The sequence below is a fragment of the Neovison vison genome, chromosome 13, assembly GCF_020171115.1.
Source record: "Neovison vison isolate M4711 chromosome 13, ASM_NN_V1, whole genome shotgun sequence".
NCBI classification, from domain to species: domain Eukaryota; kingdom Metazoa; phylum Chordata; class Mammalia; order Carnivora; family Mustelidae; genus Neogale; species Neogale vison.
The window spans coordinates 29,235,965-29,262,291 of record NC_058103.1 but is presented as its reverse complement, the minus strand read 5'-3'; the positions used below and the strand labels follow the sequence as shown (position 1 = coordinate 29,262,291).

At 55.6% G+C, this 26,327-nt stretch overlaps 1 protein-coding gene across 2 annotated transcripts in view; it reads left to right on the top strand.

The window, feature by feature from the left end:
• TTC7B (tetratricopeptide repeat domain 7B) overlaps positions 1-23,831 on the top strand; it is a 247,564-nt gene extending 223,733 nt beyond the window's left edge. For both annotated transcript variants that reach the window (XM_044230241.1, XM_044230240.1), the window contains one exon: positions 22,868-23,831. In XM_044230241.1, the coding sequence (XP_044086176.1) occupies positions 22,868-23,089 (222 nt within the window). In that variant the 3' untranslated portion in view covers positions 23,090-23,831. The remainder of the gene's footprint in view (positions 1-22,867) is intronic.
• Positions 23,832-26,327: the final 2,496 nt, after the last annotated feature.

The following is a 26,327-nucleotide window of genomic DNA, read 5'->3' as shown; positions in this document are numbered from 1 at the left end:
TCGCTCCTTGGGGCAGGCTCCATGCCTGAGGTGGCGGGTGTAGACCAAGGGTGGCGGGTAGATGAGGTGGGGCAGGGAGAGAGGAAGAACATTTTCAAGAGCCAGCTTGACCTTGACAGATGTCATTATCCCCTTTTACAAACGAGCCCCCTGCCAAAGCAGCAAGTGCTTTCCCCTGAATGGATTGTGAGCAAATATCATTGGAACATGTTATTTTTAAATAGTCAGGTTAACTCTTTGTGCAGAGGCCCCTGGGTGATTGTTGGCTTGGCCTTGGCATACTCCCTTCCCACCACGGGTACAGGAAATGACCTTGGGGGGGACTGGAAGACACAGCACATGGTTTCATACCAGACCATGGAGGCCAAGTCAGCTAATTAATGGAACCTTCCAGTGCAGTGGAATCTGAGTGTATTACAGGCCAAATCTCAAAGGGGATGTGTTATGCAGTAAGGCAGGGTTCCCGGCCGGTATGCCTGGCACAGCTGTGTCCCCAGGCTGACCGACAGCACCTACTCCACAGCCCAATACAGCCAAAGGCCACAGGGGCAGCCCTGGCTAGGAGCCGTGGCCACCCCACTCAAGTTTAGACGCTCCATCCTGTTGCTCCCAAGCACATTCTTTGCCAGCCCCTGTACCCCATCTGGGATGGCAGGGGTCACCGTCCTTAGACCAGAGACTGCTGCAGAACGATGTGAGGCAGCCGTGCTGGAGTCCGCAGTAGTCTTCCCGGGCCTGTGTGTGTGCCCTGCAGGTCTGCTCTCTGTCTCTCTCAGCTCTGCCAGAGGGGACCACCCTCGGAGAAGCTGACCCACGATGACCCTGCCCATGAGAGACCCAGTTTCAGACTAGGAACTAAAATGATAATTTATAAAGAATGATGCCTTTCCTGGGCAGACCCCCTGCTCCCTCTCACCCGTCCTCATCCCCAGAGGAGCTCACCCTCTAAGCCAGATGGCAGGTTAGGTTCCTGGAGACAGACATCAGGGAGGCTGTTTTGGCCGTCCCCACACAGGCTAGGACAGAGGCAGATAGGGTGACGTGGCAGGTGCCGAGGAATTGGGGCTGTACAGATCCAGGCAGTAGCCCCGGCTCCAACACAGAGGCCCCTCCTGAGCCCCAGACTCTCCTCCTGTCACTTCCCCCTTTAAACCAGAGGTCCCTGCCAATGTCCCATGGTTACAGATGAGCCAAGGAGGGGATAGCCTCTGCCCTTGGGAGTGCCAAGGAGGGCAGGGAGCTTGTCACCCTTGGCTTAGAGCCACCTGGTCCTCTCTCCCCAGTGTGCCATACAAATATCATTAAATACCATTTTTTATGTGAGAAAAACAGATGCCCAAACCCCACTCGTCTTCAGACAAATTCTCTTGAGGAGTTCCTGGCAAGCTGCCCCCTTGGTCACCTCATCCCAAGGACACTCCCTCGTCCCTTGATGGTGACCCCAGACACCTCCTTAGCCCTCCTTCTGCGGTTCCCGCTGTAGATTGTGAGCCTGGCGTCTTGTTCAGGGTGTGCCTTCTGATCTTGGTCCCAGGCTGAGGGAGCCTCTGCTTGTACCCCCACCCCCACCCGAAACATAGATTCAAGTAGCTTCTCTTGTTTCCACAGTGCCAAGACATGTCCCTTGCTTCCACGCTCAGCTTTGTGGATGGGCTCCTCTGGGGACGGGGGAGGGGACCGCACCGCGTTGCTCTAACTGGGTTTGCACAGTGCCCACACTTGCTTTGGGATAGGATGGCCACAGTGCCAATAACAGGAGCCCATGAGAGCCAGGTCAGGGGTGCGAACCACGTGGAGAGGACATCTGAGGAAGGGAGAAGGATTGGAAATGATTTAGGGGAAGAACCAGGTAATTGAAAGGTGGGTTTTATTTTTTGTTTTTGTTTTTAATGACTCAAGCTATGTCCTCACATTCTTTTGAAAATACATATTTTTAGCTTAGAGCATTTTCTGTTAGTTGGGCCTGTGTGTTGTCCTTGGAGCAAAAGGAGTGTCCCCTGGGAACTTGGCGCTTCTGCACCCACGTGACTGCTGTGTGGCTTATGGCCCTCCTTCTCCTGCAAAGCTCTCCCGCGGCAAGCGGCATCGCTGGTGCAGAGGTGCTCTGTGCAGACATTTCCTGCTTGGTATTTGGATCCCTCCTACCCTCCTACTAACGCATTTTCTCAGTGTTGGCTAGGGAGATCTGGCGTTGGGCCACCGGTGCTTTCATTAAGGGCTGAAATCACAGACCCAGAAGCAACACAAGCCCGGCGCGGGCTCTGAACACAAGCCATGTCACCAGGCCTTCCTTTGCTGTGGCTTGCAGAAAAAATTAATTCTGTGTTTATTTCTCTTTTCTGTTTTGGAGTCTCAGATGACTAATTACAGGCAGTGCGGCTCAGTGTTTCATTAGTAATTATGATCTAAAATTATTTAAAATCTGACATACTCTCTCCAAACCATTTATTCTTAGAAATTCTGCCCCATTATTCCGGTGTGATTTGACATTTCCCTTCCATCGCGCTCCTGCCGTGCCACAGCTACTGCACCCTGGCTTGGATCAGAGGATCTGATCCACATTTTCACTTGTCTACGTTGTTCTGTGTTCCCAGCTAGCTGTCCTTAACGCCCCTGCCTTATTTCCGGCCTTCCTGGATGTCAGCCCCGCCTCAGCACCCTCCTCCCCAGCACCGCCTGCCCCTGAAGTCAACAGGAGGGAGTGGCTGTCACCACGAAGCAGTGACATTTGGGCCCCCTGGGTTGGCTGTCCCCCACCTAGCTTCCGCATCCCGTGGTGCTGGTTCCAGACTCCCCACCCAAGAACTCATGGGTTCTCGGGGACGTGTGTGCCCACATGTTGTCCAGACCTTCAGACTGAGCTTAAAAGCCTTCATCTAAAAGGTCTAGGGAGGACACCCTAGAAGCTTCTCAGGTACCGCTTCCAGCTTTTCTGCGTCAGTGTCAGGGGTGAGGGCCTAACGTAGCGGGGGAGTCTTTGGACCTGGCACTCACCAGAGAGCATTGCAGGATTCAGAAGTCCACAGAATTCCCCAGTCTAAGCACCCGCTTGTGCAGATGGGGAAACTGAGGCCAAAGAGGGGACGGGACTCAGCAAGAGCACAGACCCACCTGGAATCCTGAGGCCGTCACTCCCAAAGGCCTCGTGCCCACTTCCTCTGTCTGCGAAGTGGACCATAGCACCTGACTTCTCGTTTGGGGGTGGAGAAGAGATGAGCCCCCAGAGCTCACTCATTGCTCTGGGGGGATGAGGGGGTCAGAGGGCTCCAGTCTGTCTTGGGGTCACACAGCATCCCCTGAGCTTGTGTCTTCTCTCTTTGCTTCCAACTGGAGTCCAGACTTGGTCTCCCCACTTGCCTTTTACCCTGGCCTCGAGGTGACCCCTACTGGGTAGTGTCCCTTTCTCGCAGCTGCCCTTGCCCTGTCTACCTGGATCACCAGCATCAACACTGATTTATGAGCCCACTTGGGCACAGGGAAGTTTCCAGGTGCCTTTGGCACCCTTCCTGTTGCCGAGGAGGGTGGGGGGAGGGGTTGCTTAGGAGGAGGAATGACAAACGTACCAGCGACAAAATTCCAAGTATCACCAAGTCTCAAACCCCGGCCTCCAGGAAGATAGTTACTTGGAGCCAAGGCAGCCCCCCGATGGCGGGGGTGCTCGTCACAGAAGTGTGCTCTGGGCCCTGTCCTTGGAGACCCCATACTCTTGGGAACCAGCAAGTGCCCCTGACCAGGGAATGGGTGCCGTTGCGCACAGGCTGTATCCCGGGGCGCTGCGTGAGAGCACCGCCCGGGGTCCGGAGACAGCCTTGCCCTTCATGGGCCTCCCAAGGCCCCAGCAGCCTGCGTTGCGGAGAGGACAGAACCACAGTCTGAGGGCCCACCCCTAGCTCCCAGATCTGGGCCCCTGCGTCCGGAAAGCTCCAGAAGCTTCAGGAAAGCCCTGAGAGAGCTCCTCCCCTGGGGTTCCTGGGCCTCCAGCCCCTCTGCCCTGCAGCCCACCCCCTGTCCCCATGGTCCCTCGGCTGCTTTTACCTCCCCCCAAGCTCACCAATGGACGAGGGAGCTCTCATCCTTCCCTTTCCTCGTCTGCTTGGTATTTATGGGACACCTGTCTCTGAAAATACCTTTTCAGGACTTGTTACTTTTCAAGTCTCTCAGCTGGTGCCCAGGGAGGGACCCAGGACTTGGGCACCATCTCTGTGCCATGTACTACTCCAGCTTCGCCTCCCGTGCCACGAGTTCAGCACAGTGGCCTCTCTGTAACTGTCATAACGATTAAATGACACGATGTATGCAAGAGTCATGGAGCCTGGTTCTGCGCCAGATGCTGGACTAGACTCTCTAGTCTAGAAGGAAAATGTGGGAAAAGCCACAGGGACTCCTGTAGGCAGAGGTACAGGTCACAGGCTATCTGGTCTCCTGGATCAAGAGAGACAAACACAGCTCTACCATAGGTGTGACCTGGGGGCCAGGGATCAGCAGCTGGGCAGAGATGTGGGCTCTGCCACAGGTGGGCGACACATGGAGCTTGAATACATAATAAACAAACCAGCCCTTGGAGATCCGTATGGGACAGTTGGGGCCGGACAATAGATGATGGCGAGGTAGATTTGATTTTGGTACTATTGATTTTGGTAGAGGCGGTTCCATAAGGAAACATCCTTATTTTTCAGAGCTTCCTGCTGAACTATTTAGGGATGAAGTGTCACAATGCCTATAATTAAAAAACCAATTCTTGCCCCCAGAATAGATAAAGCAAGTGTGAAAAAAGTTAACGGTTGTTAAATTTAGGTGGTAGGTATATAGATGTTCATGACATTAGCCTTTCTGATTTTCCGCATGCTTGAAATGTTTCAAGATTAAAACAGGTTAAAACAAAGAAAGTGACATGATCAGGTTTGCATTTTGGAGCGATCATTCTAAAAGCCAGGGAGGCTATGTTAGGCAGAGGCTAAGAGACATGAAGGACTCTGCTAGTAACGTCTTGACAGTCCGGGATAAGAGGTATTGAGAAAGTAGATTCAGTAAGGCTCAGGGAGGAACTGGAAGGTTCTTGTCTGGTTCTCAGACACCTGGGTCATGTCCCTGGTGGCTAAGACGACCTCCCTGACACGAGGAGACACAGAAGGAGCAACTATGGGAAGGAGGATACAGGTCTGGCCTGTGACTGGCTGGGTCTGGAGGCATTTCCAGGGCAGGGGCCATGGTTAGGAAGCCATGGTGGCCTGGAGGGGACAGCTGAAGCAATGAGGGACATGAGACCCATTCCCACCTGGACTGTGAATCAGAGACAGAGAAAGAAAGAGGGCCAAGGGCGAAACCCAAGAAGCACCAACATTTGCGGAACAAGAGAGAAATTTGGCTAATGAGGAAATGAACATTCTGGTCATTGACAGTTTTCCCATCCACTCAGCTCATCCAAACCGTAGCTGGCATTTGGGCCTGGCCCTGCCAGATGCACAAGCCCTCCTGTTTCCACAGTCCCAGTCTGCGCTCAGCTCAGGGCTGTGGCCAGCCCTGGGTTCCGCAGTGGTTTACGGGATTCCATGAAGCCACCGTGCAGAGGAAGGGTCCTGGTCAGCGAGATCACTGTGATAAGTGTGGGAAGTGGGAGTGACTTGAATTACAGTCACAACTTCCACATAGAGTAGCTGAGGGCCTTGAGCTCCTCTGGGCCTCAGTATCTTCCTCCACGACGAGGAATGATGACGGGAGAATCAGATGTGATCCCCTCTGTGAGCCAGGGCTCTCATGGTGTCTAACAGTGAATGCTTGCCATAGTTCCTCGGAGGAATGTGTAACATCCCCTGTCATGTCTGTTGGGGACCTGATTCTCCTCTCAGGTGCCAGCGCCCCTGGGGAGGGGGGTGACCCAGGCTGATGACAACAGTGGCCTTTCCGGCAAGTAATCTTGGAGACACACACACATAGCCTGGGATCTGCGCCCTTGCCAAGAGATCAGTCTTTTTTTTTTAAGATTTTATTTATTTGAGAGAGCGAGCATGCGCGAGTGAGAGAGAGCGGAAGTTGGGAGGAGAGAGAGAAGCAAGCTCCCTGCTGAGCAGGGAGCCCCATGTGGGGCTCGATCCCAGAATTCTGAGATCATGACCTGAGCCAAAGGCAGCTGCTTAACTGACTGAGCCACACAGGCACCCCAAGAGGTCAGTCTTGATTAGATCCATTAATTGCAATGCTGGCTGATGTCCTTCCAAAGGAAGCAGAAACTGCTGCCCCACCCGCCGGGGAGCCTGTGGCACACAGTGCAGAGTCTTTCTTCACAAATAAAGGAGCAAAGCATACCTAGTGCAGAAACCGGCCCCTCGCCTGTAGGGATCCGAGTCCCCGCAGATTTTCTCTCATCCTCTGCATCAGGGCAGCAGGAGTCCAGACAGAGGCATGGGGCTAGAACCAAAGTGCAAGCAAGCCATCCCCGCAGGGATCTCCCAGAACAAACTAGAAGCAGAATCTGCCTCTTCCTAAGGACAACATGCATTTTTTTTCCAGGCCTTTCAAAGCCAGGCAGGTCAATGGAGTTATAATTGGCAATCTAATTAGAACTCCCACAAGCTGTTAAATTCTTTTACCTGCTGCCTGGCGTCTTGCACAGAGGTGACACATCTGCTTCTGCCTGTGGAATGATTAAAGAAAGCCGGCTACAGCCCCATCCTTCTTGCCGACAGCAGCCCCCTCCAGCCACCCCCTACCATGGCGCCAACGCCCACACACCCACCAGCAAGGATGACATGGGACGCAGCCCAGCTGACAAGAAAATTGGCTTTAGGGAAAGTAGGCTCAGAGCGCTGTGTTGCTGAATGATTTTTTTGGAGACTAACTGGGAGAAGACAAAGCCCCCAGCCCCATTTTCCTGGATGTCGGAGGTGTTCTGAGAGCATGGTTCCCCGGATGCTTTCAGCCTTCCCCCAGTCAAGCTACTCGATCACCGTGGAAAACATCTCTCTTTTCTCCCTGTCCGCCTCCTTTAACCCTAAGAGCTTTTGTGCTGCCCCCTGCCCCCCAGCATGCTTGGCCAACAAACTGGGTGGATTGTACGGCACCAGCGTCCCTTGCGTCATCCGTGGTCCCCCCGCCGCCGTGCCTTGGCCTTCTGCAGCTCCCACCCGTTAGCAGGTGCAGGCGGCGCGTGGCGCCGGCAAGCCTGCTCTTCTCCTCTTTCCCCAGCCCTGCCTGCAGTGACGTCATGGGGAGCTCGAAACCAGCCATGGCGGGAGTATTTATACCATGGAAACTGGCAAGCACTCCACATCAGGGCCTTTTCTCTTCTTTCAGAGAGCCAGTATACCAGAACGCCACTGGACTCACAGATCTAGATGGTTTTGTGAGGGAAAGAGGACGCAGAGGAGGGGGAGCAAGAGGCTATCAGCACAGAAGAATACGAGTGTCCCTGACTCAGGACATCCGGGGTGGAGGGTGCTCGTGGACAAGGAGCTCACCTTGTCCCTCTAGAGAGAGATGGAACAGCTGAGCGGAGGCTCAGGGGAGAAAGAGCGAGACACAGAATTGCCCGGGCAGGTGGCAGGAAGGGGACCGTGGTTTGAAACAAAAAGACCTCCATTCGAACGCCAGCTCTACCATGCATTCATTCGTTGGCAATTTGTATGGCTTTGGACGTGTTATTTAACCTCTGTCACTCAAAAGTAGAAATTCCACCCTAACAGAACTGTCGTCAAGGTCGAACACGGTTCTGAGCACCTGCCTGGAACATCAGGTCTACCCAGCAGCTGCCAGTCTTCTCGGCCTTCCTCCTCGCCAAACAGTGTGGCTTCGAGAATCACGGGTGAAGTGAAGAGGTCGCCCAGAGGCCGTGGGGACGGACATTAGGCCTCCCCACGGTTCTACTCTTCCTCACTCGTTGAGATAAGGAGAGGGCAGTACAGAGAGCCGGGGGTGCCCAGGTGGGGGACCAGGGAGGCTGAGGCCTCATCCCCTCAGCCCTTTGCAGCCACAGCCCCCGAGCAGGTCACCCCCTGCTGCAAGCAGCCACGTCTGTGGACCCCAGGGAGCAGTGTTTAGCATTACCCTTTCCTAAATCCATGCGGCATGGAAGGCCTGCGTGCTGCACCTCGAGGGCCATACTTGCTGTTGCTAACGTTTCCAGGCCCTCTCGGATGGGTCTGGAGCTCTGTGCGTGGGCCTGTGGCTTGGGAGGAGGCTCGATGCTCCTCACTGGCCAGGCCCACCCAAGAGCAGGTGGCCAGTGTGCGTTCAGTCAGCCCCGAGAGCCTCCGTCCTGGGGAGTGGGCGCATGCCTGTGCTCTTCCCGTTAGGGCTGCTGGGGGATTTCAGAGGAAATGACTCTAATCTTGATGATGATTTGTTCCATATTGAAGTGGCCATTGATAAGAGCTCAATTGTGTTGGAAAAGAAAATGCCAGGCTGAGTCCCTGTCCCATTTCCGCAGCAGCTATGCGGTTCCCTGCCAGCAGCTGCTCCCCGCAAGTCCCCAGCCCGTCTGCCATTGTCACTGTTCCAGTCCAGGGACAAGGTCTAGGGGGCCCCCAGGGAGAAAATCTTGGCAAAGGCCCAGGAGTAAAATTCCCCATTTCTGAGCAAACTGCCTATTTTCTTCTCTCACTTGATGGTAGCTTCCCTCGGCTCTGGTAGATGCCGTGAGGATCGGAATGGGGGGCAGTCAGGGCAGAGCAGGAGCACTGCCCAGTAAGCCCCAGGCCCTGCCTTGCTGCCTGCATTCTGTGTTGTTAGGTTCTCATGTCATTTGTGGAAAAAATTTTTCCAAGGCTTATTGATTGCAGTCCTCTCCATCAGAATTATCTTATCATTTTTGTTTGTTTCTGTTTCAACGTGGAAAAAAGAGCTGGTGCCAGACCCTGGCAGGGATGGGGAAGGCGCTTGCCAAAGTGACCGCGTCTCCCGTGGCAGGTAGTGAATCAGCAGCATTTGTGTCCCAGCGCGTCGTCAAGAGAACTGTTTGTCTCTAGCAGGGGCATGGCGTTGCTGGGGCAGGGCCAGGGGGTGTGGGGGAGCAGAGGCCCCTAGCAGAGCCTGTTGAACGCTCAGACCTGGGGTGCACCCTGGCTCTGTGTCATCCTTGCAGCTGCTGGTGGAGCCTGTGTGCTCCGTGGAGCCCAGATGAGCCTGCGTCCCCGGGTGGCCTTCAGGGTTGGGGTCTGGAAGCCTTGCTGGCCGGCCCAGCTGAGGAGCGCACCTGCCACCCCACCACCCAGACAGAGGTGCACCTGGCCCAGAGCTGCAGGCTGGCACAGTGGCCAGGCAAGGTGTTCAGGTCCTTCTAGTGGATCCAGGCCTGGACTGGCGGGGGGCAGCAGGCTCATGGCTGGGAGAAGGACACCCATGCTCCTGTCATCAATGAGGGTCCACTGGGTTCCAAGGACCACACAGCGTTATGGAGAAGAGTCCCCAAGGCCCTGGCACAGTCCAGCAGCTGATAGCCCTTGCCCTCTGCACTGCTGGCTTCTTGAGTTTTCAGGGTTTCCTATAAATCCAGTGGTCGTCGGTACTGCCAGTGAGCTCATCTTCTGACACTTGCCCACACTGGGTCAAGGTGTTGCCAGCCATGGCTGCCGTTCAAGTGTCAGAAGCCACGTGGCATGGCCCAGCGCCCCACAATGCCCCGGCCAACTCAACGCCAAGGGAAATTGGGATCCCAGGGCCACTGCTGAGGCCTGTGTTGGCCTCTCCTCCTCCAGAAAGGCCCCCCACCCTGTCCCTTTCTGGTATGCTGTGAGCAGTCTTCCCCACAGGCTGCAGAAAGAGATGCTGCCCTATAGCGATTTCTGCTTGTTTCTCTAGTTGACGCTCAAGTTCTGAAACCAGAGGTGCATTAGGTGACTCCCAAACTACTTGGTGGAGAAAGATTTTACCAAACCCAAGAATTGTCATCCCGAGCATGTGCTCCACCGCTTTGTGTTCCACTCTGGAAAAGTGAGGCAGAGAGAAGCTCCTGCCCAAGCTGGGTGCTTGGGTCTGGGCCGCGGAGCAGGCCGGAGGCTGTGCGCCCCCCACCAACCGGCAGGAGGCCCCCCAGCCTGTGCTTCTACACCAGGGAAAGCCAGGACTTCTCCGTGGCAGTAACTGGGACAGGCTTTTGCCATGTTTGGTGATAAGTGGTCAGAAAGAAGTGCAGTGACACCCCAGTGAAAGGCGTGACACATTCCCCTTGCCCCCACCCACCCAGGCCTGATGAGGGTCTGTCAGGGTCACTGGGAAGGACACCGAGCCCCAGTCCTCAGGAATGGGACAGGGGTTTCTAGGACTCTCCCATGCTCTGGCCCGGAGCTCTGGCTCCCAGCAAGCCCTCAGCTCAGCGCTGGGGGGGGGACATGTGTGGCTATTCTCCAGAGGGTAGAGAACCTCCAGCTGGGGCCTGTCAGACACGTTGCCCCACCAGAGTCTGGGTCGTCTCTCCCTCCGCACCCGCCCATCTCCATCACTTCACGGGGAGCAAATCGTCTGCCTGCGCTGCCCTTCTCACCTGTGGAAGCCAGGGTCCCGGGACCCCGGGGCAAAGCTCGGCCTGAAGTTCACCCAGAGCTTCCCCGTGGCCCACACCTCACTGGCTGGGGTGGAACGCCATCCCCCCACACCCACCTGGGGAAGCAGCAGCCTCCCAGAGGGTTGGAAGACTGGGCCTCAGCCTCCAGGGAGTGATTAGCTCAAACTTTCCACCGTGGGGAGGCGCTGACTTCCAGGCCGCCCTGTGCCGTTGTCCCTGCCTGACTCGTTGCTGGGGAAAGTAGATAAAAATAAATAAATAAGTCAGCCTGGGAGATGTAGAAATAAGTCAACAGGAGTCTCTTGCCCATTACCGATGGAAAAGTACGAGCGAGGGGAGCCGTGTTTGCACCCACAGAAGATGCTGGCTGGGATATGGCCGGTCCCACAGCACGAGGGCCAGCTGTGGCTCCCTCTCATCGAAGTAGACTTAGCTAATATTCACATCCACGCGGAGCCTCGGAGCCAATACTGCAACAACGGGCATGCAGTTTAAATGGCAAATTAGGGGGAGGGCAGGTGGAGAATCATCTGGAATTTTACCTAGAACTGACCCAAGCGTCAGAGTAAGGAGGACGCCCAGCATCCCTGTATGTTTCTAGGGACCCCAGGGCTTCCTCCTGTCCCCTTCTCAGCCCTCGCCAGGGTGCTCAGCCTGAGCTGCACAGAGGCAGACCTTCCCACTGGTGTCCTTTGATAGTGTGCGGGACCGGCCTGGCCTGACGTTTCTTCACTTAGGTCAGTGTGCAGCGCAGACCTGTACAGGCTCTGATGCCAGGGTTTCTGTGCCGTGTTTGTGGAGTTTGTGTGAGCCTTGCCCCCGGCTGCCATGGAGAGGCAGAGAGCTCACCCCACCAGATATGGGGATTCCCCGTTGCCCTTGGCCTGGTCTCCAAGGGCCTGCCTGAAGCAGTGTTTGGCCTCAGGGTATTTGCATGCAGATCAGAGTGATTCACCCCCCAGGGCTGGGGCTGGGGACTGTGCTTGGGACCGAGAGGGAGCAGCTCAAAGGCTGCCTTGGAGAGGTTTCCAGGGAGGAGGCAGATGCCTTGTTAGCCTTTACAATGCTGAAGTCCGATAGGGGCTCCAACGTTGTTTTTCCTAACAAAACCTTCACACCATTCGTTCCAAAGGGCAAGTAAAGAAAGGGAGTCAGAGTGCTAGATAGTGGGTTCTAGTTGGGGTGGGGGTTACTGCTGAGGGCACAGGGTACCCCATCTCTGATTTGGAGGGTGACCAGTTTCCTAAATGGTATCAGCGCCGGCAGGCGTTACAGAAGGGGCGGTTATAGGATGAGCAGAGCAGGCCGAATGGAAGGGAGCTGGGCTGTCCTCCTCCGCACAGCACGGTCCAGACTTGGAGGGACTGCTGGGGGGGCTACCATCCGGGCTGCCAGCATAGGGTTCTGGATAGGGTGGGCTTTGTTCCCGTCATGCCCCTGTGAGCAGCCCTGTCAGCCCCTCTCAAGCGAGGTCCCGTGGTGTTCACCTGGGTCTGGAGAGACCCCAGTCTAACCCCACTGGAGTGCGGCAGCCACCACCTGGGAGAGGGACCTGCAGAGCCCAGGCAGGCTGACGGAACTGGACAGGAAAGTCACATCTCCAGAACTTCTCCCCCAAAGAGGATTGCTCCCCAGCAGCTCCACCCAGAGCCAGCTAACCCTAAGAAGTCGTCTTAGAATGTGTCTCTTGGTCCCCTAAATGCCCACCACCCTCCAGAGACCCTGGTCCCCTGACCTAGAGAAAGAGCCCTGAGCTGACCCTCTGGAACCACCAAGACCAAACTTGGCCTCCCCCAGGCTGGGTGACTGAGCCAGGTGCTTGCCCGCCCAGGACCGTTTTCTCATGTCTCCGTCATCAATAAGGCCCTTCGCAGCTGTGGATGCCCACAGGCCCATCCACACGAAGCTTTTAGAGGCTAGAGTAGCAATGTGGCCGTGAGCCAGCCACCCCGACTCTGAGCTCCAGTTTTCTCATTTGTTAAGAAAAGGGCGTTTTATGTCTTTGAAGATGTCCTCCCTTCTCCTCCTTCCAGCAGGCCTTCCTCTGTTCTAGATGCTGCGCCTCCACAGGGGCACTCGGCCCTGCCTGGCTCAGAGAGGGCAGGGCACAAGACCGGAGTGACAGTCTATGCCACTGAGCTCCCAGCCCTCAGCATACTGGGGTCAGAACATCCACAGGTGCTCGTGAAGTTTACGGAAGGGAGGAAAGAGCCAGAAGCACTTGTGGTTATAGTCAACCCAACGCCTGGGACCCGGGTGCTGTTCTGAGCCCAGTCCGTGATCTGGGCGGAGTGCCACCCCTCTGGGGAATACATCTGCGCTCCTCTCAGCCACCCCAGCCACGCCCCAGACACATTTCCACAGCAGGGCCAGGCTGGGGGTCGCTGGTGCTCAGAAGCTGCTGGCAGGCTGGCTGTGTCCCTCCCTCAAGGTCCCAGTGATCCCCGGCGAGTGTCCTCTACAAGCCGCCGCAGCACGTGGATATTTTGGCACCAACACTGAAGTACCCAGTTTCAAAGAAATGAGGCCGGAGGAAATTTGGGGCCAAATTGGGATTTCTGCGTGAAATCCATGCGAGGCTGGGCAGGCCCTTTGGCTCACGGCCACACGGCCCCCATTTCTCACCGCTGGCATGTTTCCTGCCTGACAGCCTGTCGCGCTTCTATTTGCAAAATTAGCTTCTCCAGAATATTCCTAACCGTTCTGGAGGAGAGATGCCTTTGAAAAGATGCTGCCAGTCACACGCTTTACGAAAAGGAAAGCCACACTCACGCTGTCTTGGAGTCTGATGGCTCGTCCTTCGGAGGCTGTGCTCAGCGGCAGAGTTCAGTGAGATGGGGGGGGCTAGGGTGGCCTGCGTTTACCGTTCCTCTAACGCCCCGGACTGCGTGTGCATGCGTGTGTGTGATTCTGGAAGTTTTCTTCACATCCTGAAGGACTGTCTGGTGAAAAAGAGAGGGGAGGGGACATGACTTCAGAGGACTCAATGAATATCAGAGTGGGAATTAGACAAAAAGCTTAATTAGGGCTTCACATTTTTAACTGACAGTTCATACTGCCCACTAATGGTGTGGGCTGCCCGGGGTAGTGGTGAGCTCCCCGTCACTGGAAGGGAGTAAGCCACAGTGGGAGGCTGCCAGTCAGAGACTGCAGCAGGAGCTTGTGTGTCATAAAGCAGAGCCCCGAGCCCCCTCCTCACCCCAAGGAGCTTTGCTTCCATGGATGGTTGGCTGCTGGCTTAGAAAAATAAGAGGTTTGGGGAAAATTGAGTTTTGTTTCCTTCTGAGTTGAGTTCAATGCTAGAAAGGCCTGGTCTCCAGAAGGCATATTTCTTCAAATAAAGCATTTGACCTGGAAAAGGGGCCCCGGGGGAGCACAGCCTCCCACAGCCGTCAGATACCCTGAGTGAACAAAATGCAGACAGCCTCTCAGGCATGTCTGGTCATTCCCTGGGTGGAGGGAAGAGAAGGGCTGGGGTCTTTGCTTTTCCCGTTCTGGAATCCTCAGCTCCAATTCACAGCACACCGCAAGGGAAGGCCTCCAGGGGGTGTCTGTCCTGCCCTCAGCCCCCAGGCCTGCCCAGCAGCAGACTGGAGAACACATTGCTGTAGTGCCCACCTCTGGCCCCACCACAGCTGGAGCAGGGCCAGCTACCGCGGGGGCCTGACTTCCGCTCTCCTCGTCAGAGAGTCCCTTCTCAGTGCAGTGCAGCCTGTCCAGCCACTGGCCCTTCCCCAGGAGCTGCTCAGCCCACGTCTCCCTCTCCCCTTTGTCCCTCAGCCTCTTCCTTCCTGCTCTTCAGTCCGAGTCCTTGGTACAGGATGTTAAGGCCCTTTGCTCGAAAGGTTAAGTGGTCTCATGAATGTTCTGTCTTTGCCTGAGGGCCAGGTGAGGTGGACGGGACCTGGAACCCGACTAGCAGCCGTGGCTGCCACACACGAGCCTGCTCTCTTTGGTTAGACGGGCGTGAGTTTCCTGGGAATGATTGGCCTTGGCCTTTGTGGAAACTGAGCCAGAACAAAGTAAAATGGCCAAAACGAAAAGACCAACTTCATACCAGTCCTTACTCCAGATTTCCGACCCGCTGACCCTCCAGGAGGCCCTTCTCCAGGGCACCCCCAAGTCGCTCTTGACTGACTGAGCAAAGAGGGCTGAGTTGCAGTGTGTGAGCCTCCCCTGGCTCCAGAGGTTCGGCAGGCAGACGTGTGTAAGGGCTATAGGGACAGTGATGACCTTGGCGTCCCCCAGGATACCTAGCATCTGAGCCCTTTGGAGTCCTGGCCTGGTTAGGCTGGCCAGCGTCGTTGGCCAGGACGCACACACTCAGCCCCCTGGCAAGGCAGTGTGCATTTCTGAACGCTCAAAACACACAGAAAGGAAACATAAAACACAGCTTGGTATAGACCAGACCTCCCCCAGAGCTGCCGGAACCCAGGTAGAGAAGCTGAGCCCCGCCCCCGCCCCATCCTAGTGCGTGTTCAGCTCCTTTTGGAGGCATTGTTGGGAAGCAGGGCGGGGCTCCCGCTGCCCCCTCGGCTGCGCCCACAGAATGCCAGTGCTGGGAACTATCAGTGCCTTTGATCCTCACAGGGAAGAAAGGGCCAGGCCCGGGGAAGGGAGGCAGCGGGCAGCCCCTCACCTGGCCTTCCCGCCTCGGCTCCAGGGAAGTCTCTGCGGAGCCCTCGTCTCCCGTGGCCTTCTCAGGGCGGCCCTGCCTGGCAGGCTATTTATATTCTGGTTTGACAGGAAAATCGCTCTGAGAGCACAGCCACTACCACCGGGCCCCCGTCTGACGGATTGCATCCTCAGGAAGGAAAAGGCAAATCCTGACAAGACTCAGGGTCTAGCGTGCTAGTTTCCTCAGTGATGCTTCTGCTTCAGCTAATGCACACTCCAGTCCCGCCCACCCGCAACGTCTGGGGAGGAGTGGGAGCCCACAGGAAGCCCCTGTTCCGTCTCGGGGGCCCGAGGGCTGAGGGCCGAGTCAGAGTACAGAACGTGGGGGTCACAGACTCGGGGCCATGCCCCATGCCAGGCACCAGGCCCCCTCCTGGGCCGCTTCAGTGATCTAGCCCTACTCTGGCCTTATGCGAGGCTCATTTCCTCTCTGACCCTCTGTTTCCTCATCTGTGCCCGAGTGCCCGGCCAGAGAGTCAGTAGAGTCTGCAGAGGGTGCTGGGGTTTTCTTCGGAAGCAGCGTCAGATCTGTGGTGCGTGGCCAAGTACCTGGGGGGAGGCCGTGGCAACCGACTGGGAGCAGAGCACCTTCCCCTGTGGGGCTGCTCCCCTCCCCCAGATAGCTGCATCGCTCATGTCCCCCTAAAGGCAGAGGAGGCTCCGGTGCACGGGTTCTGATGGCGGTGTGGACCGGGTAACCTCAGGCCAGGATTTCTGCACACGCTAGTTGAGAGCACTGGCAGGACGTCATGCCCACCTCTGTCCTCCCCACCCTCACACAGTGTCCCACGCCTCCACTCGTCCGTCTTTCCATTAGTTCACCGCATGCGCACCAGGAACCTCCTCTGAGCCACTCCCACTCCGGGGGCGGCGTGTGCAAGGACGAGTCAGATGGTCCTTGCTCTTGCCGAGAATTATCCAGAGGGACATGGGGCTGGCATTGGAGGGTCTTGCAACCGTGGGCATCCCGGAAGAGCTTCCCCTCCCCTCAGTCGGTAAGGGTGACGGTGATGGTCATCCTGCCGATCAAGGTGACCCTTCACCGGAGGTTTACTGAGCACCTTACGAACTTGCTGTCATTTGGGCCTCACGACTGTCCTGTGAGTTGGAAGTTGTTCCCTTTAGACGGACAAAGCATCTGGGACCCAGAAGTCGTCCAGGTCACTGGTGGAGCTGGTGCACACCCTGTCCCAGGGAGCCTCAGGCCACACTCTTAACCTCCACTCCAAACTCTCTAAGAGAATGCCAGGCCTTTCCCCTGTGCTGGGCGGATCCTCTGGCCGTTGCCAGAGATCTTTCGAACCCTTCACCTGGGTCCTGATCCCCCAGCGACAAGCCGTCTCTGGCCCGCACAGCCATGCCCAGGCTGCAGCCAGCCCGGCAGCTCTGTCATTGTCCCAAAGGGTGACAGGCTGGGGAAATGGGCTTTGCTTTAGCTGCCATCACAGTCCCAGGGTCCTAACAACAGAAGTCCCACCAAGGGGGACGACCTCCCCCACCCCGGCCATGGTAGGTCCAACGGCCAATGCAAAACCCAGGCCAGCTCTGCCATGGCAAGGGCAGCTGTTGGCCTCTGCTCCAGAAGCCAAGAGGGGCGCCCATAGGTGGGGTCCGCAGCAGGAACCCCGTGAGGCAGGGCAAGCACAAGGGGTCACCCGTCCCCACCGTGCTGCCCAGGGTTTGATTTCTGGAACATCCCGCCTGGGGAAATGTGAGAGCCACAACCAAACCGCTGCTTGATCCCCAGCTAGAGCTGAGCTGCAAGACTGCTTTTCAGCGGCAGCTCGACATCGGGAAGGACGCTTCCTTGCAGGGATGTTATCTCTCGGTGCCCATCCCCCTCCAGGGACCAGCAGTGGTCCGCGACATGCCCTTGAGCCCAGCCAAGGGCTGACTTGGCACTTGCGCAGAGCACCACAGGGAACACCTGAAATCTCCCAGGGGGGCTTTGGTCCTACAGCCTTTGCTGTGGGTCACCAGACCCAAGGCTGGAGCAGGAAGCCTGTCCACGGCATGTGGCAAGGTCTTCAGTCCTCAGGCATCAATTCTCTCTCTCTCTCTCTCTCTCTCTCTCTCTCGCTCACACACACACACGCGCGCACACACACACACACACACACACACGCAGGACATGAGTGGGGAAGAGGCTAATTGTCCTCAAATTAGCCAAGTCCATTTTGTCTCTTTTGAAATAACAGGTTTAATTTCCTCCCTTACTTCCAATTTGGTACAGCACCAAGATCTCGTTTGTACAGAACACCTGATTATAATAATCACCAGCTTGGGAGGCTGTCTTCATTTGTGTCCAAAGGGACAAATAAGATACCTGTGGGTGGCTCCCCTCCTCCAGGAAGGCCAGCCCTGCTGGCTCCTCACCTGTGGGGTTCAGGAACGCCAGGGTGGAGAAGGCGGGGAGCCTGTTTGCACAGCCTCTCCCGGGGAAGGAAACGGTCTGGTGCGAGGAGCAGGCATGAACCATGCGAGTTCACGTCTCAAGCTAGGCCACTCACTGCCGCCAAGGGTCTTAGGTCTTTGGCACAGCCCAGCGCCTGGCATGCAGCTGTCGCCCGGCCTCGTTAGGATTTGCGCGGGACCCCAAGCTTCCAGAGCAGCCTTGTTCCTTGGCCTCCTCTCTATCCACATTACGTGTCCAGGATCTGGACAGCCACTCAGTGGGGTTGGGGATTTTGATATGGGGGAGAAGGTGGGTTATTCTGGTCTTGAAATATGTCAGTCCTGGAAATCTCTGTTTCCTTTCAGCCTAGGGGCTGGGAGCCGGACCCAAGCCTCTGGGTAGTCTTGCCTAAGATCGGGCAGAGGAGGTGCAGTGTGGCCTGGGATCTTGAGGGAATGGCAATCAATAGGGCTTTGAACAGATGGTCTAGAGCTCCAGCAGGAGGGGCCAAACAGACCAAGAATGGTGACATCAGAGAGGTGGAAGGGGGCTGGGGGATGCATCCTGCAGAAATGCATGGGCTTTCTGGGGTCTGTACTAGAGTAAGATCCAGCCAGGGGTAGAATAGTCAAATGCGAGCCTCAGGAGTCAGGCCTTTGATAGTTGGAGAAGAGAGGAAGCAGGGCGCATAGAATTGGAAAAGGTGTCAGGATTCTTTTTTTTTTTTTTTTTAAGGTGTCAGGGTTCTAGTGCATAAGAGCACCACAAAGCCAAGGAGGGCCTCTCACAGCTCACCTGGCTGTCAGCCCCCCCCCCAGCCCACCTCTAGCCAACCTGCCAGGAATGGCTCAGACCCCAGCCGGAGCTTGTCCTGGTTGATCCCATTATGTGACTGATTTCTGAGCGGCTCTTGCTTGCTGGGGCACTGGGCAGAGGCTGATTTTTCATTCCCTTGCCAAGCCTGAGCTGGCAGCCCCTGGCAAGCGTCTGATGTCTCCCTGAGCAGCTCCAGCTTTAGGAATTAATTCCACTAAACAGATTGCTCAGGAAGCTTCAAGGTCATCTGGAAAGGATAGCCTGTTCCTACATTAGGAATATAAGTCCAGGTATATGGGCTGGAAATTTCCAAGCCCATGGGAACCCTAGAACCCTAGAGAACATGAAGATCCCCAGCTGCCCAGTATGGAGGGTGCTAAGTCAGATTAGCCCGTGGGCTGGTTCTCTGCAGGCATTTTTCGGGTGGGTAGGCTTGGCCCCTGCTGTATACCCTAGAGCCCCCAGGATAAGCTTTAGCCAGATTCAGCAACCTGCCATGTTCTACACCAAATTCTCAGCAAAAAGGCTGGTGTCCTTGTCCCCACTCCAGCAGGGTGGGGCAGGTCACTGCTGCTGAGAGTAATGACCTCTGGGTCTTGCTGGGCACAGGCCTTGGCCCTCCTGGGTCACCACTTGCCGTTGGCCCATTTTCTGGCTAACGAAACCCTGCAGTCCTTTGGCACCTACATCCATCCCAAGCCTCAAGATCACAGCCTGACTGTGGGCCACTGAAGGGAGACAAGGAGCCCTCCTAGCCCTTGAGTGAATATGCAGGATGATCTCCGGGCATCCGCTGGAGAGGAACCACGCCTGGGTCACAAGCATGGGGAGGAGCAGAGCCAGGATCCATGGTTGGAGAAATGAAAGGGAAGACCCACCCAGCAGATGCCCATTTGCTGTTGCTCAGATGGGTTAGTGCCCCACGGGCTCCGGGCTCCTCTCTTAAAGGGACAGAGGCAGCAGTGAGCCGGTGAGTGGGTAGGAAGGTGTAGAGGGGAGCACGGGGGTTTTGGCCTCAGGCAGGCCTAGGCTGGCCTACAGCTCCATACTCATTGGCCCTGTGACCTTGGCCAAGACCCTTGGTCTGCTGAACCTTGTCTCTTTGTATCTAAAGCAGTGGGAATGTGAGCTGAGCCAAGTACATGTGCCTAGCCTCGCGGCTGATGGGGAGAAAACACTCCTTGTAGAGGCGGAAAAGAGTGCAGGCCTGGCTTTGTGGCAGAGCCTAGCAGGACCTAAATTCTGTTCTCAGCCTGCAGCCAAGGAACCAGGATGCCTCTTTCCATCTCCACAGGGGGCTTGTCCCTCATCACCCTTTTGCCCAGCACGCCCAGCATGGGTGATAGGGCCACTCGGAAAAGGGTTGTGTGTATTCAATAATGTGATGCAGGGACAAAATCACACCTCAAAGAAGTGGGGTAGGGCGACTCTTGTCATGGTCATGCCTCTGCTCCTGCCACCGCCCAGAACTCCCTCCCTCCTCTTTCTTCTCTTTTGGTTGAATGGGAAGGTTCTAGAGTGAGCTCAAGCTGATGACCTCCCCTGGAAGAAAGGAGGCAGGAGCTCGTTGACTTTCAAGTCCTGTTGCATACCTCCTAGGGAAGTCCTCCTGTTCTCTCTGGACGGCCACTATGATTGAGAAGTGGGCACCGAGCTCTCCCAAGTGTGTCTGAGGGAGGGCCAGAGTGGGGACAGCACCCCTCCAGGAGATGGAGGTGCCTACTTATTCCTCCCTCCCCCACCAGAACTCGGCACCGAAATGGATTTCAGGCAGGCCCTAAGAGTTAGCATATGAGGGTTCTAGCCTAGCACCATAGTAGCTGGCCTGGCGCCCTGGGGCCGGGGACTCAGCCTGGAGGAGCCGTAGTTGACTCACCCACAAAATGGGGGAGTGCATGGGGAGATCTCCCCACCATGTGATAGGTGCTCCTCGACTGCGGGATCTTTGTCCACAGCAACAGAAGCGGGCCTCGCAGCCAGATGGGAATGTGTCCTCTATTATCACCATCCATCGTCCGGCCAGGAGGCCAGGTCTGTGCCTCACATCTGTCCCTGCTCTCGGCACACAGCTCCCTGGCCTGCCCACAGGTGTGTGGGGAAGGGCAGCTCTGGGGAGAAAGCTGGGAGGCTCTCTCTGGGGGTGTCTGCACACCTGGCCCTCAGCGGCCTGGGGAAGGCCGCTGAAACTCAGCAGTCCACGCCGGAGAACGGGAAGGCCTATAATCTGATGGGAGAAGATTGCAGAAGGCAAAGGGAAGTCCTCATGGCAAGGAGTGACTCTGGGTCACTGTTCTTGTCCTGAACCCTCAGGAAGAGAGCCCCCCTTGTGCCCACAGCCTCCACTCTGACGGGTCCGATTTAGGACCTGGGCTCCAGCATGGACGTGGTTAAGGCACGCAGAGATGTTAATAAGGGAGCATATGCTGTTTCCTTTCGATTTTCCATTTGATTTTCCTCCCAGAGAGAATAGAGCTGACCTGAGGTCTGCCGCGCCTGGTCAGGGGAGGACAGCCTCTGTCTGCCTGAGACCTCCTTCTCCCCCCTCAGGGAGGCTGTTCAGGGACCCAGAGCTGGAGGTACCGGAGAGTAGCCCTCCGCGGGTCACACCCTGCCCTGGGGTCCTGCTTCTGCTTGGCTGTGGCGCCACAGGCCTTGCGCTCCACCCGGGTCACCCTCATGGAAGCCTTGGACGGGGGCTCCGTGGAACCAGCTTGACAACCATTTGGAGATTCTTCCTTTAGAGCAAATTTCCCCCAAAGTGGCCTGACTGGGTCAGAGGATATGCCTCTTTTTAGGTTCTTCAAATACCCTGCAGATTATATCCCCACAGGGTCGTGTCCCTCTTGGAGCCGTAAGCAGAGCGTCAGGGGTCGGTCCCCTGCCCCCCGCTCTCACATCAGCATGACAGTGCGGTCCGCTGCTGGTCTCATAGGCACAGAACGTCCCTTATTGAAACCTGCATCTCTTTACCAACAGTCGGGGTTACGTACATTCCATGTCTTTGTCTGCACCTTTCAGAGGACTGCTGTGCATCTGCAATCACAACTGTCTAGACAGTTCTTTAACTTCGGAAATTTTTTTCTTTGAACAGAAGTTTTTAATTTAATTGGATTCGTTGAACTTGAGTGTTGGGTTTTGGGGGGTTTTTTGTTTTGTTTTTGTCACTTCAAAGCTCTGAAAATCATCCTTTCAGAGAATTGACATGTTCAGTTCCACTCCGTTAAGTAGTTGCTCTATCTCGGGAGGTGGGAACCTACGTGGGTCTCTTCTGGGCTGGACACGAGCCAGCTGACCCTCTCTCTCCCTGTCACTGCTTTGAAATGCGCCATTCTGTCAGGGTGCAGGGGTGCTGTCTGGAAAGATGTTCTTCTTGGTGTGATTTAGCAAACGGAGTGGGTGCAACCTCAGTGTCAGCCCCGCGAGGGAGACTGAGTAAATGAAAGTCCATCGTTGGATGAAAGGGGGCGAACCCATCAGTCGTAGGGAGGCACGACTCGGAAACAGGGTTATGGCAAAATATTTGGCGACCAACAACTGCATCCTAATTAAAACTGTGAAAATGGAGGAACCTGGGTGGTTCAGTCGGTTAAGTGTCTAACTCTTGATTTCAGCCCAGGTCATGATCCCAGGGTCGTGAGATGGAGCCCCATATCGGGCTCCAAGTGACTCGTGGAGTCTGCTTGAGATTTTCTCTCCCTCTGCCCCTCCCCCTGCCCCCCCTCTTTCTCTCTTTCTCTCTCTCTAAAATCAATCTTTGAAACAAATAAAATAAAGCTGTGTAAGACGACAGCTGTGCTTGAGGGGAGCCGGGTGCAGTAAAGGCAGGGGCTTGCTTGTGGTGGGGGGACTTGAGAGCAATGAAAAAAAGTTGTGCTCTAACCATGACCGCCAGCAATGCCACAAATGACGTTTCTCTAGGTTAGAAAAACCGTTAACGGGGTGCCTGGGTGGCTCAATCATTAAGCATCTGCCTTCGGCTCAGGTCATGATCCCGGGGTCCTGGGATCAAGCCCCACATCAGACCCCCTGCTCAGTAGGAAGCCTGCTTCTCCCTCTCCCACTTCCCCTGCTTGTGTTCCCATTCTCGCTGTGTCTCTGTCAAATAAAGAAAGAAAGAAAGAAAAAGAAAAGAAAAACCATTAGCAGCCAGAATGCCCAGGGCAGCAGCCCATGGGGTCAGTACAGACTGGCCATCCTGACCGGTTCACTCCTGGGCATTAAGTACTCACCTGAACCATGTGAAATTGCCAGTTTTTTATCTTTCAAAATGGCCAAACACAGGCCACTTCACATGTAGTTCAAGCGACTGTTGGAACGATTGCCCACAAGCACAGGAGGAGCTTGAACTTACCCTGTGTGCCAGCCCGATAGAGATCTATGCCCGCCTCCCGGAAGCGTGCAGGAGCTCAAGGACAGGTAAGAGCCTAGAGCTGCGGAGTCCCTCTGACTGTCTGTCTGTCTGTCTGTCTCCCCGACGCCTGCAGGCCCTGATCCTTCATCAGCTGGGCCGCTATAGTCTAGCGGAGAAGATCCTCCGGGATGCGGTGCAGGTGAACTCGACAGCCCACGAGGTCTGGAACGGGCTGGGCGAGGTCCTGCAAGCCCAGGGCAACGACGCGGCGGCCACCGAGTGCTTCCTGACGGCCCTGGAGCTGGAGGCCAGCAGCCCGGCCGTGCCCTTCACCATCATCCCCCGGGTGCTCTGAGCAGGCGCCTGCCAGCCTCACTGCCGCTAAGGCCCCCAGCCCCACCCCCGCCCCGGGAGCCCCCCACACCGAGGCCATGGAGGAGCGTGCGACTGGCCACACTGAGCTAAGCGAACAAGCCCCGGTCCATTGCTCCCTCCACGTGCATTTCTGTTGTTGTGCTGACCAGCCCGGTGATAGTTTCTGAACCTCCTGACATTGTTCAAAATGGATTATGTGCCATATTTTGTTAGTCGACATCTGCGTTTTAAAGTCAAATGATAATGGACTTAATCAGCAAATGTAGACGAATATATTCAAAGGTAAAATTCAGTGGCAGAGCAGATTATTTTTATCAGAGCTGTAAAGAAAACTCTCCTCCCCCTACCATCCCCGCCCCAACCTCCGCCTGGAAACCAAATGTGAATTTTCCGTTTCCCACCTCAGTCCTAGTCCAAGCCAGGACACCAGCTGACGATCTCTTGGTTTTGTTGTCAATAACTACACCGTGTGAATTTCCTGTCCTCACTTAGAGCAAAGCCTGATGTGAGAATGTTTCTATTTCACCAATATATGCCTGTTACAAGAGAAGGAAATAGGAGCTATTTAAGTTTAACTTTTTTATGTGAATTCAGAGTTTATTTATCGATGGAAATATGTACAAAGAAGCTTCAAATGGAATATTTACCGACATTCCTTATACATGACAGACACTTGGCTAAATGGGAAGATGATGTTAATAATAAAACGATTTTTAAATGGACCCATGGCCCGTGTCGTTGGTGAAAGCCCACAGAGCCAAGGGGTTTAGGCTGTTCCTGGGGTGGGAAGCCGTGTGCGCGGGGCACCTGCCCTGGCCAGGTCAGCCCTAGGCGCTGGGAGGGCCCCCTGACTGTCCCATGGGAATTCACCTTTCCCATCTCTCTTCTGTTGTCTGGGACTCAGGCCCGGCAATCAATATCAGCGTTTGTGGGCACAGACGACTGGGAACAAGCATGTGACCTGAAGTGGCCCAATTAAAGAGGGAGCTGTAAGGAAAGGCTCTCATTCTCCTGCTGGACATTTTTTTTTTTTTAAGGTTTTTTTTTTGTTTTTGTTTTTGTTTTTTTAAGATTTTATTTATTTATTCGTCAGAGAGATAGAGAGAATACAGGCAGGCAGAGCAGCAGGTAGAGGCAGAGGGAGAAGCAGCCTCCCCGCCGAGCGAGGAGCCGGAGACTGACTCCAGCAGAGTGGACAGTAAAGCACAAGGACCAGAGAGAAGCTGAGCAGACCTCTCCAGTTCCCTGCCAGCTCCCCAGGAAATGTGGGCGGGGGGCCTGAGTTCTGATTCAGAGGTCCCCCGCCTGAGCTGAGCACAATCTTCCTGACTCACCAGCAGGCAGGCGTGAGGTCAGCTGAGGTCTGGGGAGGTAACCGTGCGAGCAGAGGCCACGGCCAGAGCAGGTGGGCACCCCAACCTCAGCGTTGACGTTGCCAGGCAGCATCTGAGGCTGTAGATACACATCAGTCATGGAATTTTTGATGTGACACTCTGGCCGGGAAGGCCAGGCGCCCAGTGGGGTGGCCGTTCACACTGGTTGGAGCCTAGCCTGTGTAGGAGCACAGGGAAAGGCCTGCCCGGATCAGGACCCGGAAGGCAGGCAGCTGGCGCGACCCACAAATCCTCCAGGCATGATGCTGGCCATTATCTCCCCAGCCAGCCCCATGCAGAGCCCTTCTGTCAGAAAATCCCGTGCACACCAGCCTGCGCAGGGCAAGTGATATCTCCCGTCCTCCGGCCCACCATCCAGCCCCTCCACGGTGTCCCACTCCCTCCCCAGCTCCCCAACTATGAGGCTCAAAGACTGGGTCCAGCCAGGTTTGGGTATGTGGTTCAAGCTTGGCCAACAAGACCCCCGCCTGCCCCCGCCCACCACCAGGGCTTGTGTTCTGGGAATATTAGAAAAAACTCTGTTGGGTTTGCTCTCCTGATGGGATGCAGCCTCGGCTTGCTGCTGCCCACGGGCACTGTGTGGGGCAGCCTGCCTGAGAAGGAGGCCAACACAGGAAAAGAGCACAAGGAGAGAGAGAGAGAGAGGCCAGGTCCCAGAGTCCTAGCTGGAGCACTGGAGCCCCAGACTTTTCCCTGTTGTGCTTGGGACAGCGGAGCAGGCTTCTGGGAGGGACCGTCACCCCCACCCATTCAGGAACTCTCCCCGAACCCTTCAGTCCAATTCCTCAATCCCACCTGCTCCCCACCCCTTTCCTTCTCAGCGAGTCTTGTCCTTTCTGCCAGGATCCCATCTCCAATGGTAAGCCAGCAGCCCTCTATCTCTGGCCTCTGGACAGACCACCGCAGGGTCCTCTCTGCCTCTGCCTTGGCCCCTGCAATCCTCAGGGCAGCCCTGAGCGTCCTGTGTCAGGTGAGGACTGGATCAGGCCTCTGCCCCTAAACACGCTCTTCGGCTTCCCCAGCTCACTCCTGGAGCCAAGCTCCGTGCTCCGTGCTCCCCAGGATCTGCAGAGCCTGACCCTGCCAGCACCCCTCCCCCACCGCAGTCTCTCCTGGCTCCAGCCCTCCTCTGGGTCCTCTAGCCTAGGGCCCCAATGAATGAATGGAGGCATTCATTCATTTGTTAATAGATCAGGGAGCAGAAACTGAGTGGGTAAGAACCAGGACAAACCAGGGCCTGAGGGATAAACCTTTGAAAGGTGCCCTAGGCTGCCCAGCAGAGGCAATTTGGGGCAGCGGGATGTGGAAGACACAGTGTTTGATTTATTCCCCTTCCCTGGTCTTAGTCTCCTCATCTGTAAAATGTATTCATTCATTCATTCATTTGTCCATCTAAGAGTGTTTAGAACAGCAGACACTATAGGCACCAAGGGTAAGCAGTACATATAAATGGGGCTTGTGTTTTTGTGGAAGACAATAGAGAAATATATAATACGGCATATGGGCCAGACATACATAGTGATACGCGTACAGAAGGACACGGGGCATTGGAGTCGCGATTTTACAGACATGGTCAGAAAAATCTTACGTGGACGCCTGGGTGGTTAAGTTGGTTAAGTATCCAACTCCTGACTTCGGCTCAGGTCATGATCTCAGGGTCCTGGGATCAGGCCCCATGTGGGGTTCCACATTCAGCAGAAAGTCTGCTTGAGATTCTCTCTCTCCCTCTCCCTCTACCTCTCCCTGCCATGCACATGCTCTCTCTCTAAAATAAGTAAATAAATCTTTTTTTTTTTTTTTTAAGAAAGAAAGAAGAAAGAAAAG